At 41.4% G+C, this 18,898-nt stretch overlaps 2 protein-coding genes across 3 annotated transcripts in view; one reads left to right on the top strand and one right to left on the bottom strand.

The window, feature by feature from the left end:
• LOC135494653 (histone demethylase UTY-like) overlaps nucleotides 1-11,989 on the top strand; it is a 34,386-nt gene extending 22,397 nt beyond the window's left edge. The window contains exons 10-22 of one of the 2 annotated variants that reach the window (XM_064782832.1): nucleotides 961-1,057; nucleotides 1,596-1,689; nucleotides 2,982-3,191; nucleotides 3,411-3,632; nucleotides 4,408-5,245; nucleotides 5,487-5,708; nucleotides 6,030-6,303; nucleotides 6,506-6,829; nucleotides 7,023-7,167; nucleotides 7,411-7,595; nucleotides 7,773-7,899; nucleotides 8,614-8,787; nucleotides 9,025-11,989. In XM_064782832.1, the coding sequence (XP_064638902.1) occupies nucleotides 961-1,057; nucleotides 1,596-1,689; nucleotides 2,982-3,191; nucleotides 3,411-3,632; nucleotides 4,408-5,245; nucleotides 5,487-5,708; nucleotides 6,030-6,303; nucleotides 6,506-6,829; nucleotides 7,023-7,167; nucleotides 7,411-7,595; nucleotides 7,773-7,899; nucleotides 8,614-8,787; nucleotides 9,025-9,033 (2,921 nt within the window). In that variant the 3' untranslated portion in view covers nucleotides 9,034-11,989. Of the gene's footprint in view, nucleotides 1-960; nucleotides 1,058-1,595; nucleotides 1,726-2,981; nucleotides 3,192-3,410; nucleotides 3,633-4,407; nucleotides 5,246-5,486; nucleotides 5,709-6,029; nucleotides 6,304-6,505; nucleotides 6,830-7,022; nucleotides 7,168-7,410; nucleotides 7,596-7,772; nucleotides 7,900-8,613; nucleotides 8,788-9,024 lie in introns of both variants that reach the window. The other variant, XM_064782831.1, reaches the window with a different exon arrangement.
• A 2,886-nt stretch (nucleotides 11,990-14,875) lies between these two features.
• LOC135494660 (translationally-controlled tumor protein homolog) lies at nucleotides 14,876-18,246 on the bottom strand. Its single transcript, XM_064782850.1, has 4 exons — nucleotides 18,132-18,246; nucleotides 17,230-17,354; nucleotides 16,492-16,795; nucleotides 14,876-15,920 (listed from the first exon to the last, which is right to left on the bottom strand). Exons 1-4 carry the CDS (start codon nucleotides 18,160-18,162, stop codon nucleotides 15,817-15,819), a joined length of 564 nt encoding a protein of 187 aa, XP_064638920.1. The 5' UTR covers nucleotides 18,163-18,246; the 3' UTR covers nucleotides 14,876-15,816.
• Nucleotides 18,247-18,898: the final 652 nt, after the last annotated feature.

The following is an 18,898-nucleotide window of genomic DNA, read 5'->3' as shown; positions in this document are numbered from 1 at the left end:
TCGGTTTCGTTTTCTCTTACGAAGTTGTCCTAGAGAGTTCTGCCACAGAGCCCCAGAGTTCTGTGGTCAGGGTTGTGTCCTTTGGCCAGTTTTCCTCTCTATTCTTTGTTAGGGAACATGTCTGAAGCACTTGAGCTGGTGTCTAGTTTCCAGTTCCACAATCCTTGTAGACCTCATTTTGTGGCCTTTTGGTACAAGTGGATAATTACAGTCCTAGATTTCACAAATGAATACCGAAAATTTCGAGTTTACTGAAGATATATTTTCAGAACTGCCTATGTCTTCAAGCTGAATCTCTTGTTGGCAAAAGTTCTTTTTCGTTTGGGTTCTGTTTATCAGCTGAGGGCAGATGTCTGATTTGAAACGTGCTAGACTTGATGTGTTGGTTGACACTTTCTGCGGTGTTGTGACAACAGGGTGCGTTGTGTTTCAGAGATGACATGTACTAGGTTACTGTTTTGTTGGGTGAATAAAGCATATTAACAAGTCTGGTATCTTCCTCACCTTGTTTAAAAATAACACCAAGTTGTCATGTCTGTATCATATCAGTTACTGGTCAGATATGACACACTCGCATAATCTTTATTGACGCCGTCTGATGAGTACGCTTTAGTATGTTCCATTAGTCATTTTCACAAATCATTCAGGCACTTCACGGTCAGTCTCTACTTCTACAGTCATTGGTCAGTGAAGCTGTGTGTCCATAGACAGTGTTTTTATTTGTACTGTGTTTGCTTGAGACCTTGTGACGTGCCACACACAAAAGGATCCTTTTGGTTGGCGTATTGGACGTTTCAATTGGTTGTCCCAGGGAACATACTGTGGAGGCAACGGAAAGTATGCCACAAGTTCACTAGGGAACAGCCAATGGATATGCAGCAGGGCATTTTACTTGCAGTTTCAGGTGGTCACAGCATTTCCAGAGTGATTTTAAATCATATTTTCTGTTCCTTTTTGCAGAACCTGCCAAGAACCCAAACACAGCCATCCTAGCTTCCAGAGTCAAGTATCTCAACCACCAGTTCAATAATATTCCTGTTCAGAATAATCAACCCAAGTAAGTCACCTCAAGTTCTACTCAACGTCGTGTGTGCTCTATCTTTGCTGTGAGAGAAGTGCTGGGAAGAATCAGTTGGAATCAATGAAGTTGTGATTAGGCCCCAGAATCATAACCTGAGGGCTGTGAGTTCGACACCTGGTACAATCACAAACGGATTCATTGTCCTTGGGCAAGACACTTCACCTTGTAGTTGCTTCTCTCTACCTAGAAGTATGGGTACCAGTCAAAAAGGATCCAGTACAGCACTGGTTTTCTGAATGGAACTTTGTTGTCAACATGTTGAGTAGGCGGAATCTAGCAAACTGATCTGCACCAGACTTGGGAAGGTACATTTTCGTGGGTGGCGAAAATGTAGAAAAATGTAGCAATTTGCTATAAAACTGATAATAATTATAGTAATGGGTTGAGGTGACTAGTGGTCGGGTTGACTCTCGAGTTCGTAATCCTGGCAGAGCCAACATCACATCATTTTGCACAAGGCCTACTTGTGACAATATGCCAACATTCTCTCTGATCTATTTCATCTCCTTTACAGAACCAAGACCTTACCCGCAATAGAAGAAGCTTGGTCGCTTCCGATCCCGGCCGAGCTGACGTCACGTCAAGCCACGAGCTCCATGTTACAACAGGTATGGAGTTTGAAGAACAAAGGCGTTCTTGACAAAGTAGGACTATTTTATCACACCAAATCATGTCTTGTGTTCTGTCGTAGAATGTTAGTGAGTTCCTGTAGGTATAGTAGCTGTGATCTCCATATTGAGAAGTGCGGGCACTTTTGATGTGTTAAAGTTCGATTTCTAAGTGCGCTTTTCCATCAGCAAGTCCTTGCTCAAAGCGCTTTGTCATCCCAGAGTCCCAGGGTTGTTGAGGACCATCTCCTAAGCGTCTCTTCATACTCATAATGGGGAAGAATTGAGTGCCTTGGAGGGCATTTGAACCCACAACCTCTCACTCTGGGGTGTGACACGCTACCCACTACTCTACCATGGTCCCTGTGGATACAAAAACTTATTTTTCAAAATCTAGAGGTCCAGGGAAGAGTATGTAAGAGGAATTGGTCACATTTTCCAAAAGGGTCTTGGGTTGCATAGAGCTCAAGGCAGGGTGCTTTTACTTCTCAATATGGAGGACACTGAAGTAGATAGTGCTTTCTCTAACGGAATGTGCATGGATGCTGGTCAAGACAACATAAATGAAAATAACCGGACACAAATTATATTTTGGTGCATGATAACTATAAACAAAGCATGGTAGACTAAGGGATGACATCAAGTGAAATGTGATATGTGTTCTGTTGTAGAGTAACTTTGCATAGCTTAGATTGTGCTTTTCGCTGACATCTTGTGATTGTGCTTGAAGAGTTGCTGTGACTTTCCACTAACAGTTGATAGTAGAATCCCAAACTTTGTGTCTGAAAAGGACATTCTTGAGTTGTATAAGTTATAGAATGATTCAGCAATGCATGTTACTGATGAAGGAAGTGATACCAAACTGGAGGTTTTGTTTGTCTCACCAAATTCCACAAAGGTGGAGCTAAAATGTTGACCCAAACCAAGTGAGGTTATGGGCAAAACGTCTGCTTCCCCCAAGTTATTGTAGGTAAAACAACTGATGCTGCCTGTGAGGTATTCATATCTATTCTATAACAGCTTGCTCTAAACGTTGTGGTATGATTTTGACTGCATCGTACTACTTCCACATTTTGTACCAACCCAAGCGGTTATGGCTGTGACACAAAAACCGCTGTGGCCAGAACGAGGCACAGTGTATTTTAAGACAATGCTGCATGTACATTGCAACGAAGGTATTTATTTGCAGACGAGAGATATTTTTGTTTCACGTAGCTGCGATTACAATTTCAGGTCACAGTGACACTGGTTCCGTAATTAAGTAATAGAAATTTTGTCTTTCCGTTTCCCAGGCAAGAATGGTCAATCCGAACCAGATCAAGATGCAGCAGCAGCAACAGAATATGTTGACCAATCAGCTTTCCGTTAATCCTAATATGCCCGCAAATTGTATGATGCCCAGCCCGCTTAGCCCGCATCCGATGGGCCAGAATCAGTTCTCGCCCGGTCAGATGTCGGACCAGCCTGCAGCTAAGAGACGAAAGAGCTCGAATAAGAAGAGGGTAGGTGTTTATGTTTCTTGTGTGAGGAATTGGTACGGAACTGGAGGTAATGGTTGTCTCACCAAAACCCAGGAGGGTGGAGATAAAATGAAGACAAAAACCAAGGTGGAACTACAGTTCATTTTAAATTGATACGTTTCAGAATGTAGAGCTTTCTGGAAACTGAACTACTGATTTCCAAGCTTTTGCGTTTTCATAGAAATCTTTGTTATATTTCAGGGAAGTGATGGAGGGGATACATCGCCCTCCCAGCCTCCAGGCCCGCCGCCCCTCAACCCAGAACAGCTTAACATGATGCACTACCTGCAGCAGAACCAGAGCAACTTGAACCAGCAACAGCAGCAGTTACTGCATCATCTCCAGAAGCAGAATTTCATGCATCAACATTTCTTGCAGCAAATGCAAAGGCAACAGCAGCAGCAGGGCATGATGTCACCTCAGGTATGGTTGATTTTATTGTTTGGCATCATAATAGCGCTCATCCACATCAACCCTGCTCAAAGTGCTTCTGGCAACATCATAGCGCTCATCCACATCAACGCTGCTCAAAGCGCTTCTGGCATCCGAAAGTGCTCCTGGAGAGGTAAAGGAGCAGCTACTGGGTACATACACATAAATATTCAAAGTGATACTATGATGTGATTTACAACTTTGCGGAAATACGTCCGTTTTTAATTGTTGATCACAAATGTAAAGCTCAAATTTTCCATTTTTGATTAGATTTATTATAAAATCGCTGAATGTAAACCACTGCGACCGCGAAAATGTTCACGTTGTGACGACATCAACGAAAACGGCATCGAAGCGACCCGTCCGGGCGGGATTAAACCATCCATTCCTAGAAAATGTGCATTTCGATTCGAAAACCTTACCGATTTATGAGAAAGTGACGTAGTCATTTGTCAAAAACAGCTAAAACATTATATGGTGAAATTTGACACGAGTTACCCTTTAAGTTTGATTCATATATAGCACTTTTCAATCCTTTCTCAATCCTGGTTCAATCCCCACTGTCGGCGTGAAAATGTACTGGTGTAAGCAGGTACCGGTCCGAAATCTTCAGATTGTAGCGCTGGTTTAGCAGCTCATCTAAGGTCGACTGAAAGGTTTCAGGACAGACTGGGGTTAAAGTGTAAAGTTGGATGATAACCTATATCGTAGTTGATATCAGACTATAAACCCAAAACTTTAACTTTTTCAACTTTTTTTGTTCTAGGGCATGCCAGGCATGCAGATGTCGAATCAAAACATGAACATTCATCCAGGAAATATTCAGGGAAATCACCCGGGAATCAAGCCCAATCCTCCCTATCCATTACCGATGCATCCGAGTGGTGGAAACATACCGCCCCCTAGTGGCATGGGCATGAACTTACCGATGAAGTCGTCGCAACAGGGCCCGATGGGCCACAAACTGGACAACGTGAATCTTCAGCAGATGAATATGGGACAAAATGTGCCTTTTCCGCGTCCCGGGATGGAATTACCTCAGGTGTCGAACATTCCATTCAGCGGAACGCAAACCAATAATCTTCTATCTCAGGGTAACATGTCGTCAGCCATCCATTCACATTCATCAAACGATCATTCCTTTCCCGGCGTTGCCGACAACCAACATTCGTCGGCCGGAGATTTATTAGGACTCCCGCGCGATTTACAGAGCGTAAATCCGGCGAATATGACAGACCAAGAACTCACCGCGCTATTAACGCAAAAAGACATTGCTTCGTCGTTAGCAGATGATTTATTAGCGCAGTTTGATCCTCCCGGACATACAGAAAAACATGCAGACGATTTAAGCAATAATAGTTTATCTAGTCAGACGGGCACAATGACGTCGAGTGATAGTAATTTGAATTTGAATTTGAATACTTTACAACGATTGGATAGTTTATCGGAATCAAAAGGTGATATGGACGAACATAAGATGCCGTTATTCAAGGAGTTATCGATTAATACGTCACTGACGTCCAGGAGTTCAGGATCTCCGCCATCGCCGAAGCTTTCAATAAATATGTCATCCAAGGAGCTTATTGAGGCTTGTAAGGGATTCGGTAAGTGTAGTTTTGATTTAGCTTTTTGCTTTCAGTTTTAGTTGAATGATGCCAGTGTTGGGCCTATGGGGTTCCTTTATGAGATACCAAGTCCATGATGAGTCATGTTGGGTCAACCATTGTCGATTTTGAAGTTGCATCTGACGCAATGTTGGGAACATCAAAGGGTGATCCCAAGACCCTTTAAGTCTGCCATTTCATTTTTTGGCATAGACATCATATGTGGTGCCTTCTTCTTCAGGTCAAAATGGTATCTGCAACACCAGTATTCTATCCGATAAATGTCCGCCGCCGATGCCGCCTCCAAAACCATACAGTACATTACCCAAGGATAAGCTCTATCCACCAACGCCAAGCGTCTACTTGGAAAGTAAACGTGACGCGTTCTCACCGGAGTTGCAGCAATACTGCCTGTCCCAGCCTGTATCCGTGATAAGAGGCCTGGCTGGTGCCCTCAAACTTGGTAAGTCCGGCACAGATCAAAGGAGGTGGGACGTCTTTGAAATTGACGCAGAAATTTCAAAGTTTGGAAAGAGAAAAAATTGAATTTGACTGACATTCTGAAAAGTGATGGCCAGTTTCCCTGATGACAAATTGACTATCCATATATTAGTCTCCCATCCATAAATATATGTTATTTCATTTAAAAAACCACAAATTCATTAAAAATGTGATTTTTATACGGACGGCCTGTATTGTATTCAACCGCCAACACAGTGCTGTCACCGTTAGCAGTAAAGTCCTCAGAGTGCTAGATCTAACTTAATACTGTACCACATTTCAGATTTGAGTTTGTTCTCCACGAGAACTTTGGTGGAGGCGAATGCAGAGCACCGGGTGGAAGTGCGGACGCAGCGCCAGCAAGCCCCGGATGACAACCGGGATCAGTTTGGTAACACGGTGTGGTACTGCGACAGCAGCCGATCTCATACTACGATAGCGAAATATGCACAGTATCAGGCCATGTCCTTCCAAGACTCGCTACGGGAAGAGATGGAGAAGAATAGCGGGAAGACTGGCGGGCGGGAATCCGACAGTGATTCGGATCGAGGGAAAGGGTACGTCTTAAAATACATGTATTGGTAATTTGTGTTTACTACATCACCAGAAGACTTAAAGGGATACGCCGTTCATATTATATCCTGGATCAGGAAAATAGAAATGCAATTATACACAATGCAGTACTGCAGTTGTTGTTCATGCAACTGTTTCGAAACATACATATTTCAAAATAAGCTCATTAAATGTTTTCCATTTCAGAAAAAAGCCGAAGAAGTTGATAAAATTCGGAACAAACGTCGACCTCTCCGATGAGAAAAAGTGGAAACCTCAGCTCCAGGAGTTGCACAAATTACCCGTCTTTACGCGTGTGGTATCGGCGGGTAATATGCTAAGTCACGTAGGCTATACGATCCTCGGTATGAACTCGGTCCAGCTTTACATGAAAGTACCCGGATCACGGACGCCTGGGCACCAAGAGAATAACAACTTGTGCTCGGTGAATATTAATATTGGACCGGGAGATTGCGAGTGGTTTTCGGTGCCCGAGACGTACTGGGGAGCTATTCATCACCTGTGTGAGAAGTAAGTTGTTTTCTTTTAAGAATTTATATGATTGGCATCAAAAACACATTACTTCAATGTTGTAGAGCAAAATGATAAGTTAATATTCTTACCTTGGTTAGGAAAAATTAACTAATTCAACTGAGTACCAATGAAATGACCATTTGTAATTTTGTTTTTTATCTTTTATAAAAACGTTCTCCGTCTTCTTCAGGTTCAATATCAACTATCTGACTGGGTCATGGTGGCCAATGTTGGAGGATTTGTACGAAGAGAATATACCAGTTTATCGGTTCATCCAGAAACCGGGCGACTTGGTGTGGGTCAACGCCGGAACTGTACATTGGGTGCAGGCAATAGTAAGTGTTGATACTCTAGAGTCACTAATGTAAGACTTGTTGATCGATAACGACAAAAATCGAAACAAAGGCAAAGCCAGAACATGATGTCATTACCATCGGTCAAGCTGGTGTCGTAAATTTGTAACTTTGTTTAAGAATTTCAAATCCTGAATGAAATATTTTCGACGAGCTGTTAGAGCTTTCGTAGAGGTCGACAGCAACAGTGTATTTTTTTCTTCTAAAATGGCGGTTCCATTCCAGGGTTGGTGTAACAATATAGCGTGGAACGTAGGATCCCTGACGGCCAAGCAGTACTTGATGGCCGTGGACCGCTACGAATGGAATAAACTCCAAGGGGTCAAGTCGATTGTGCCGGTTGCCCATCTCTCGTGGAACATTGTCAAGAATGTTCGAATCCCCGACCCAAAGCTCTATGAGCTTTTGAAGTAAGTGGATTCTCCTCTAAAGTTCGTTTTACATACAATTCACGTTGTCACTCATCACTTCAAGAACGAACAAGTAATTTCCAAATAATTTTATGATCTTTTAATTTGGGGTAATTTCTTGAAGAAGTTGTGATGATATTTTAAGTGATGAGTCTTTGGTGTCGCTCATAATTGCAGGTACTGCTTGATGAGGACGCTTCGCCAGTGTCAGTACACGTTAAACTTTGTGCAGGCGAACGGCAAGGAGGTGAAGTGGCATGGGAGGAAGAGAGAAGAGGTTGTACATTACTGTAATGACTGTGAGGTGAGTAGCGATGAATCTTTAGAAACACAAAACTTTTCCACAAAGAAGCGTCATTTTCTGATCATTTATTTTCCGAGTCTACTGGTGTAAACAGGCATGTGAGCTCTGAAGAGAATCTAGGTCCACAAGTTCAGTTGAGATATGAAGCGCTGCCAGTCTTTTGAACTTGAGCTATGAAGCGCTGCCAGTCTTCTCAACTCGAGCTATGAAGTGCTGCTAGTCTTTTGAACTTGGGCTATGAGGCACTGCCAGTCTTCTTGCCTTGATCTATGAGGCATTTCCCGTCTCCTTAACTTGAGCTATGAAGCGCTGACAGTCTTCTCAACTTGAGCTATGAAGTGCTGCTAGTCTTTTGAACTTGGGCTATGAGGCACTGCCAGTGTTCTTACCTTGATCTATGAGGCATTTCCCGTCTCCTTAACTTGAGCTATGAAGCGCTGCCAGTCTTCTCAACTTGAGCTATGAAGTGCTGCTAGTCTTTTGAACTTGGGCTATGAGGCACTGCCAGTCTTCTTACCTTGATCTATGAGGCACTTCCCGTCTCCTTAACTTGAGCTATGAAGCGCTGCCAGTCTTCTCAACTTGAGCTATGAAGTGCTGCTAGTCTTTTGAACTTGAGCTATGATGTGCTGCCAGTCTTCTGAACAGTTTCTCATTTCAGGTTGATTTGAAACGTGTTGCCCCTGTCTTAATTCGATTGCTGATATCTTTCAGGCCGAAGTCTTCAACTTCTTGTTCGTGAAGGAACAAGATAAGAAGTTTGTCGTTCACTGTCAGGGCTGTGCGAGGCGTATCTCACCCACATTGCAGGACATTGTCGTCCTGCAGGAATTCAGCATGGAGGAGTTGTGCGAGACTTACGACAACTTTGTACACCAGTCCATGACGGTAGGTTTAAATCTGCTAATTTGCATGGAACATTTTCGCGTCTCCTTTTTTGGCATTACACCAGAATTTCCCAAAAACTTAATGTCTTTTACCAGAGAGAGGATGAAATAGGTCGGATTTTATGGTCTAAAGTCGTTAAATAGAAAGAGTGACTTTGGCTATCCCCAAATTTTTCTTGAAAATGTGAGTTCTGACCACACCTGCTGTTGGACTAATGTTTACGTCATATCTTTCCAGGGTTCGTAGTGAAGGACGTTGTTGGTGTAAATACCATAATGACCAGATGTACATAGCGAGGGCAGAAGATGGCAAGCTGATGTCATCATCCTACGCCAGGATTACAGAATCATTTGTATTTTATTTATTGTGCGTGACAGTGTACGCAGTGGTTACTGCAATGGATGCTGTGTGTACTCCATTGGTTGCTGCGATGGATGCATCCGTTTTACAAATTCAGGGATCATAATAGACCTTATCTATATAAGGAATAAAGGCTAAATTTGCCACATGGAAAGCTGTCGATGAGTACTGTAGACCATTCAATTTCCACTGGCGTTTTATTTTTCGCAGATTTGCGAATGACTTAGACACTCAAAGATACAAAAAACACTTTTGATACGAAAATGCAAAAGAAATTTTTATAATGTAAAAGACGTTTTTTGGAAATTTTGGCGAATCACAAAAATAAAGAGGCAATTACAGGTGGACAGTACTTTCTGATGGTATTCTTCTTAGTTTTGTATGCTGTATTTTGCGTAAAATGATAGGTTTTTTGAATTTTCTCAAAATAGTTCCAAGTCCGAGATTAGGTCATATTGTCACGGCCATCAAACGACATCCATGTTGGCGGAGACGGTCATTTGTGGCCGTAGTGTCCGCAGAAGCTGTTACGTTAACCAAGTTTAAAGCATCTTTATTTAAACAACCTATAAGTATATTATTTGTGGGTAACATACCTTCGGAATGGCAATATGATATTAGAATCCAGTGTGTTTAAGAACGAATTGTCGCTAAAATGTATGAATGAAAATGTCAATTTCTTGTGGGCGTGTTCCCAAATTGACCGTGCTATGTTATACCATATGTTCATTATGTCCAAAGAAGCTCAAAAGTATTTTAATTGTCGCTAGAAATGTGAACTCTAGTGAAATATAACATTGTAAAGGAGCCACAAGTTCATCTCAGGGTTCCTGTATTACATACAGGGGTTGTTACTTTGTCTCAGAAATAAGGTGGGTCAGACTTGGCAGCTTGTGTGAAGGCTGGGTTGTGTGTGGGGTAGATGGTTTAGCAGATGTGTTGAGAAGATCTCAAATGGCAAGTACTTCTAAACCGAATGATTGATCCTGATGACCTACTAGTTGGGGGTGTAAGCCTCGTTAGTGGAAGGTCAGAGGTTCGAGTCTTTATCCGATGCGGTAGGTTCCCTGTAAGATGTAAGGTACCAACTGCCTTCTCGTCAGGCATCTGGCATTAGATTAAGAAGTATGGAAGTAAAGAGTCTTAAAAGCCAAAATAGCTGGCTCTTTCTTTTGGTTCTTTATAGGGTGACACTATCATAAACAAACCTCACTTTAACAGGATTTCTGGTATTCAGAGCAAAACAATACCAGAGATGGACAATTTTGATGTAAATATGAAGATTGGGGTCTCTCACTTCAGACAATGGGGTCTTCCGTACTCTTCCCTGTGATTTCTGTTGAGAATGGACACTCTGCTTTCCATTAATGTTGTCTCTGATCGTTAAAAACTAAAGGAGCAACCCCGTTTCAGTCATAGATTTGACCAACTTGGGCTCTGCACACCTGTCTAGTTGACCACCCATGAATTCCTAGCCTTCCTTCAAGTTGCCATGGACTCACCTGGCAGCAGGACCAGGCACGTCGGAGAACTACATCACGCCTGTTATAACCAAAACGTTAAGTTTTCCACTTGTCATTGTTTGTATCATTCATAACGATTGTAGTCCATTGCGCAAAAAGATAACGGCGTATTCGAATTCCTGCAGTTGCGTTGAAACTGACCTGAGAGCGAGTTTCAAATGACGACAACCAACATGCGAATGATCACATGACAGGAACGACCCAAAACAAGATGCAACAGGTTTGATATTTTACCCGTTTGATACCACTAACCCCAGAACAGTACTCGCGTATTACACATGTGCAGGGATTCGAATACGCCATGACTGTCTGACATACGTAGAGTTTGAGATAATTTTAGTGTTGTTAAGGTGATAACCCTTATGTCTATACACAAGCATTATGAAATTACCATTTTGTAAACCGGGAAATTTTCTGATGTGTTTTGGTGTTGCGTTTATCCCGATCTGTGAAATTCGGGAAAATATAACGCTTGGAGAAACCGAATCTAATTGCCAATACTATTTTCAAAATATCCTGGCCAAAGTTGAGCTATAATGGCTGCTGATATTTCCCGGTTTGCAGTATTTTCAAAATGATAGAGGCAACGATGTCACTTTGGTCAGGGATGGGATGTACCTTGTGGTATCTACTGAATGTTTAACTGAGTTCCCACTGAAAATTAGTGGCTGTCTTAATGAAATTCATCTAATAGAGTTTAAATTCTCCAAGTTCTCCAACAAAATGTTTTTCTGCATTGCTTAAGTTGCAAAGAAGGAGTGTCGAGAGATAATTCCTGCATTCTCAGCAGTTCACTAGAGGCAGTACTTTCATCCCTGGTTCCGTTTGTTGATGACGTCAGCTTGCCAGAACTTTAGAATTGTTTAACGCCAATAGAACAATTCCGCCGAAAGCTTCAAACTGCCATATTTGATACCGAAGTTTATGTATATTGTTAAGTTCGTCCGAGTTGATGAGAATCCCTAGTGCATTTTGACGAGATTTTTTACGATGTGTACCTGGTGTTGTCATCAACGTGGGCCGAACCTCATTTGGTACGATATAGTATTTTGTACATTAGAACTTTATATGACCGTTGACTTTGAATTAGATGAAATAAATGTAATAAACTGTATGCTAACAGTGGGTTAATAGGTATTGTAGTTCTGTGGGATCACTTTGACCATTCGAGGAGTGGCAACTTCTGTAAAATTCAAATTTCAAATGCGCATGTATTGTATTGACGTATTGGTCTACACAACAGCAATGTTGAAATTTATATTCAGTGCAAATTTGTGTAATATTTTGAACCAAAAAACCCTTCTTAACCTTTGAACAAACTGATTGTTGATAACTGAGTTAGAAGCATCTGAAATTTCGAAACCTCTTTCAGGAATAAAGTGTGATTTGCAGTTTTGGTGAAGTCAAGTCGTTGTCACTTGTTGAACGGTGAACTCCTTGTTTCATAAAGATATGAAACCTGAAATTTTATGTTTGAGTCTTTTAGAATATTTGTTGTAAATATCTTGTAAAATAATTTTTGAGATGTTTGTCGGTGATTATCAATTTTTGGAGTGGTCGATACATGTGCACTGTCAGTGTGACGTCTTGGACGTGAGCAGTGAGCTCATTTTGAAAGATGTACAGAAAAAAACTTCATAATTTGCCCTAGAGAGGAAGGGGTTCTGTGAACAGTAGGTAGGAGCTGTCATTTAATGCACAAGTCAAGTTGTCTCCTGAATCAATCTATATCATACAACGACAAGTATTTATAAAAAGGTTTTAAAGGCCTTTGTTTATTCAAGAATTCAATTTTCAAATCTTTGAACAAACGAAGTCGGCCTTTAAGAGCCTGATTTCTCAAGCCGTCAGAAATTCAGAGCGTTCGAATATTGACTGTCAATGGTTTTAGCCAGTCTTCTCTCTCCAATACTGGTTTGAGCCAGTCTTCTCTCAAGCACTGGTTTGAGCCAGTTTGCTTTCTCTTTTCAATGGTTTGAGCCAGTTTTCTCTCATGTCAATGGTCTTTGCGAGTTTTCTCTCTGTCATCTGCCTGAACAGCTGTGAAAGCTGTTGAAATATTCTCCTTTTTCTGTCTGCTCGCTTCTCGGAACTTTTATTGGCCTGCATACTGATATCATGACCCCCTTGTGCATGTACATGTATGCTGTCAAGTACATCGGCGTGTATGTTGTCTAGTGCACCAGCAGAGATGCTAGAATAATAGTTCTAACCTGATAGTTTGCAAGGCACATCTGTGACCCGCTCTACCAAAACTAGGCTCTTGTCGCATCTGAACTTGACAGGTTGATACGGACTTGTTGTTCATTTCCCTATTGTAGACCTTTTGTGAAATGTGACCAAATCAGTTTGTAATAGATTTCACAAAAGGTCTACAATAGGGAAATGAACAACAAGTCCGTATCAACCTGTCAAGTTCAGATGCGACAAGCGCCTAGTTTTGGTAGAGCGGGTCACATCTTACCAAGCAGCGTCCAATATACCGATTCTCCAGGGACGGTTTCCCAGCGTCTGTTGCACTGGCAGCATTTCTTTTTGATCTCCAAATCCTGCTGTTTTCAACAAGTCTTGTTTAGGTAGCTGGTGTGTATCAACAGAGAGTGTATATTGACTGTAGATATTTAGTTGAGTAACTTAAGTTGGCCGGGATCCACCTTACGATGTATGAATATCTTTGGTCTGATGGGATGTACTTTGTTAGAAACAACTCTGCAGATAACAATTCAGTTCTTTAGTCTGAAGTCCATAGGTGGTGACAAGAAATGACTGACCATACTCCATCACAGACCATCATAAGATATTCCCATTGGTGGATCCCACTTTACAGATCGGAGTCGCACAAATCTTTGTATAATTTGGAGAGGTGGAATTTCTTCTTTTTGCATACTTGTTGTACATGAAAACTAGAACAGAGTTTATCTTTTTCCAAATTTCAAAATCCAAGTTTCAGCCTTCAGAATGGCATTTGTTCCTATAATTATTTTGATCTCGGGCTAGTTTTCAAATTTTTGGTAGCAAAATAATTCAGAATAAATAATATTGCCCCATCTGGTCACTTGCACACATGTGTAAAGCAATTCTTATTGCAACCTGTTTTTGCTTTTTTCTCACAATTTTGTTGTGTAAATCTGTCAGATTTCTGTATTTCGCTTGCACTTGGCCACCGTACACCATTTCTATTGTGTATGTCAGGTATGTAAATTGAATAAATATTCTATTTATTATAGAAATTCTGACTTATATCACTCTTTGACTGGATGAGATTAGTGGTGTCCTCATTCCAGGGCACATCTATGTCCACAGATTGTGCCTTGCGACATCCATGACTATGTACATGTACAAGTAGATTGTGCCAAGCACAGGATATACTTTTCAACGAAGATTGTCCCTTGCTTTATAGGATATCTATGACCACACAGATTGTGCCTTGCTCGGGACATGTTTCCACAAGGATTGTGCATTATTGTGCATTATCCAATGTCACATACAAGCAGATTGTGCTTAGCACGAGACATCCATGATCACACATGGGTGATATGAATAAAGACTAGCAAATGCTTTTATCTAAAACTCCATGTACATTTACACAAGGCCTTTCTGTACAAAATTGAAGTAAAAGCATTTGCTAGTCTTTATTCATATCACCCTATACATTTTCACATAGATTGTGGTGTACTCGGGACATCCATGTCACTCTGGACATTCTTGTCATCATACAAGTAGATTGTGCCGAGCACAGGACATCATGTCCACAGAGATTGTGCCTAGCACGAGTCATCCTGCTGCTGAAGTTGTGAAGGCAACCAGGTTGCAATTGGAAAGTGGTAGAGCTCGGAAACTGAGAGACTGCACCAAACTCCTTCTCCAAGCAGCTCGAAGGATAGTCTCACTGCCAACAGATTTCCATTACACAAGGTCCCGGATGTTCACAGGCACGTGAAGATATCAAAATCAACAGATCAAGTGGTAATCACCATAAATCATGTTGTGGAGTGTTTTTTAGGGGGGTGCGCGGATCAATAAACTCTTGCCCGATATGATCCTGGTTTCTTCATGTACCTGCGTCTCCACCAAGAATCATGGAGAAGCAGATCCAAAATCGTGCCCGAGTTGGCATCACATGACGGCGTAGTGATGCAAGTGTGTACATGTAGGAGACGACTTCCAACACTACTACAGTTTCAGACAACAACAAGAGAACTAACTTTTACATGAAAGAAAGATCGTTTAATATCTTAAAATCAATCAATCACGATAGGATTGCACAATAATTATCATTTACTGTACAATAAGTTCCGAGTTCTTCCCAACATCAACCGAAACCGAAATGCAGTAAGCTAAATATATTCATATTAATATTTTCGCCAAGTGCATCTGAACTGGTGTGCTACTTTTTCAAACAAGAAGCAATCATGCTTGAAAATCTTGGAAGGATAAAATACCACCAGATTGAATTTGAACACACTGCATTCGATAATATAAATAAACATAAGGCATTGTAATAAATATGTGGAAAGTTTTCGATATGGTCGATGAGGGACGTTCTGAAATTCTTGTGAAATGTACAAGGAATTATACAAAACTTGAGCCAAGTTTGAAAGATCGTCGGAAATGAAGATTCAAGGTGTTTTAATGTCTTATGTTATGAACAACAATGGCAAGGTGTTAAGCTACCATAGCAAATAGTTAACCCCTTTACTCTTAAATTACAAGAAATGAGAGAACGGACAAATAGCATTCAAGTTATCCATCAGGTGGCATGGTAACTCGTCTTTTACAGTACTAAGCTTAATTAACAGTTACATTTACAAAAACGTGTTCAAATTTGATACAATTTGAAATGGACTCGTCGGCTAAAATTGGTAAATCATAGCATTTTCTGCAGCGACAGACATTATCTGGAAGATACAGGATATTTTGAAGCAAGTGGTACGTTATACTTAATGAATATTAGTACATAAACATTCGTCTGAGAGAGGTTGAATTTTGTCCTCAATTGTCTTATTACAATATGGACGGGGTCAACAAGATTTCCTTCATGCAAGGAATGTTCGTGATGAAGTAGACAGCCCGTCTCTCACAACTGTTCATGTTTTCCAAGTTCAGGGCGAGTAATCCGCTGTTCCTAGTTTGAAGATGTAACAAATTACTGCTTTTCCTCCCCGACACCATCAATAACCAAGTAACCGTTAGGCTGTGCACCGTCCCAGTGAACCATCAACAATGTACCATCCTGGTTGTAGTGCTCACCTGAAGGGAAAGTCAAGCAAAAATGCAAGTTCTCCAAAATCGAAATTTGTTAAGTACATTGTACTTCGAGAGCACTCTTATAATGCAGACCATTTGGATTCGCAGTGACTGAGAAAGTGATTGATGCAGTTTTTCACCAACCTGACAGTTGAACTCGCCGGGGCCGAGTTCAGAAGCTGGTCACATGCAATTTTTATCACCATCTAATAAAATTGTTTGTCTTCTTCACATTCCTGGCTATGGTGTTACACAGCCAAGCTTTCCGAGATCCCACTATAAACATTTTTAGGGTAACAGATCAGGTATCAGTCTGACCCAAATGGCTCAAGTTGAGCAAGGCAATGCAAAACCAAGTCGTCTAAATGAACAACGTCCTTTAAGCACTTAAAGCGCTTTACATTTATTCCCCAGTCAGATTTGGAACTTTTTGATTTTACGGTATGTGTTATCTGATGATCGGAACAAGAGATGTCAAGTTTAAGGTGACAGGGCAGCTGACAGCTAGGTATGAACAAGCCCTTCATAATCTGCCGGTCATCAAAGTTACTGCCTTGCGTATCGCGACACTTACCAGAAAAAAATTCACAATTATCAAAATCCTCCAAGAGGAACCTGAAAACTTTCTGAATTTTTCCAAGACGGGCAGCTGCTTCCTCTCCTGTGTATTTTGCAGCCATAACTTTTTTCATTTCACCTCCATATTTCTTAATGTACAGCTTGAACTGTTTCGCATTTTTAATGGCGACAGGCTCTAGACGGTGATTAAGAACACAGTCAAGACCCTTCGTTTCAGCCGTGTCTGTCGTCTCAGCGACTTCCTCCTGCGACTGATTTGCACCAATGTCAAAATTATCACTGTCCTTATCTGTCCTGTTCTGAAAATCAGAAACAAAGCAATGAATTTCTGAATACCTTTTCAAGGGGGGATACTAAATCACGACCAATGGTCATGATTGGTCGTGATTTAGTATTACCGCTTTTCAAGTTCTCTATTTTGTCTTTCTCGAATCAATAATGCTTAACTCATCCACACACATCAAACAGAATTTTAGCAAAGTTTGCTAAAGAATTGACTCAGAGTCAGATAATTAAATAAGTATCCTTGGAACGAGTTTACAATCCCCGATCACACCCCAAAAAAAGGTCATCGGTTGACTAACCAAGCACCACTGATCAATGGATTTATAGTTGAATGCGATCAAACTACGTCATTTCCGATCGGGGATTCTAAAGTTGAGCCGTATCCTTTTCTGATTCTTGATCAACCAAGGCAGAATTCTCTTAACAACCAAGTCGGCAACAAACTTACTCTCAGTGTGAACTTGTAGACTACATCATCCACCTTCACACAAGGGAAGCTGTCACTGGCCAACTCATCACCTTCCTCGGGCTCAAGACTTGCGTCATACTGTTCTGGGTCCGGGTCTTGCTTGGCTGGAAAAAGTGAGAAGAAGGTGACCATCACATATAGGTATCATGACGAATTGAATTGATTGTGGCAAATCAAAACTCATACATTATAGTCAAGTTCAACCTTCACGACAAAAGATGCGCATTGTCTGGCGTCTTTGACCATGAAAACCTTTCGTAAAGAGGGCCTGATCCTATTTACTATTAGGTGGTACTGGCGTATCTGGCAAGGGCCTTTTGGGGGGGGGGGGTTACTGGGCTTCCCCCCCCGAATGGAAACAAAATGAAATCTGTCAGGGAGACAGAACAGTAGCATTAGCCACTAACAACACTCAGAAGAAATTTGTATGGCCTATGGAAGTGATCAGTTCATGCATGTGATTGTGATGGCACTTCAAGTTGAATGAAGGAAAGTGCGGTAACGGCCCGACACAGGAGGAGTTGTCCATCACCACACCCAAAAAAATGCAGACGGGAGCAAGAGTGAAGAGCGATCACTCCCTCCTAGCTAGCCGACACTCGGGAATTTGTGTGTATAAAGGAGGGGGAGAGGAGGTGATCCCCATGGTGACATTAAGTGAGAGTACACGAAAGCTAGGCCTAGTAGTAGTACTTTCATGCTTCATACAATTACATTCAATGTATGATGTAGGCCTACGTACTCCATCTACTCATTCTCCATATATATATATGTATCCGGCTTTCGGAACAGTCAGAATCGAGACCCTAGTAATGGGAAAGTGGGTCATCTATCAAAGAAATATTCAGCTTCGATGGTTTTTAAGAATATAATGAACGCACGTATCAATATGGCATTGCGATAAATAATCATGATTGGTAGATGAAAGTCGATTTCTTTGGTGAAGAAATTCTTTCCAAGATGGCTCGAACGAAGAACCGGAAAAAGGACCGAATTTTGCAATCATGCGCACTGGAGGGTACCCCGCACTGGATGGTAGAATATAGAAACTCTCTATCGAAACGAAGATGACAAAATTAAAGTGAATCTTACCCGACCGAGCAAAAAATTAGTCCGTGTGACGCTAAAATGTGGCCCTGCATGATTGGTGACACCAGGGCGGTATATATATACATTCTGGACTGGTTGCTCAGTGCGTATTATAGTCAAGCGGGTCATCCTATTTTGCGTCCAGTGGCGACCAGTGGCCTCCAACGCGAAATAATGGGGTGTATATGGTTAAAAATGTTTTCAAGCTCCTAAAACACTTTCAATAAACAAGATTTAGAAGTTTTAACCATATACACCCTATCATTTCGCGTTGGACGCCACTGGTCGCCACTGGACGCAATTTAGGATGACACTCTCAAGGGACATTTGAAAACCTGGTTTAAAGCGCTTTAAACCGGAAATCTGGGGAGTACTATATAAATGAAGATCTTATTCATGCTGGTGCTGGGCCTCAATTTGGTCTCAATTACATGCGTAGACCCGCCTTGTACTCTCTTGTATGACTTTCCCATACCGACCCAAAGAATGACTTTCGTCACCGAAGGGCTTACTTCTTCTTCTTTCGTTCCGTGGCTAAATCTCTGTTTTTCATCAACTC

The sequence above is a fragment of the Lineus longissimus genome, chromosome 10, assembly GCF_910592395.1.
Source record: "Lineus longissimus chromosome 10, tnLinLong1.2, whole genome shotgun sequence".
Classification (NCBI taxonomy): domain Eukaryota; kingdom Metazoa; phylum Nemertea; class Pilidiophora; order Heteronemertea; family Lineidae; genus Lineus; species Lineus longissimus.
The sequence above is the reverse complement of the archived record's forward strand: the minus strand, read 5'-3'. Positions and strand labels throughout refer to the sequence as shown.

Bases quoted from the DNA above. Each gene is read 5' to 3' on its own strand.
- LOC135494660 (XM_064782850.1), bottom strand. From the start codon at position 18,162: ATGATTATTTATCGCAATGCCATATTGATAC. The intron at 17,355-18,131 runs GTGCGTTCATTA...CACTTTTTCCAG, and splicing joins TCGCAATGCCATATTGATAC to CCAAGCAAGACCCGGACCCA. The intron at 15,921-16,491 runs GTAAGTGTCGCG...CTTTCCCTTCAG, and splicing joins TAATTGTGAATTTTTTTCTG to GTGAGCACTACAACCAGGAT.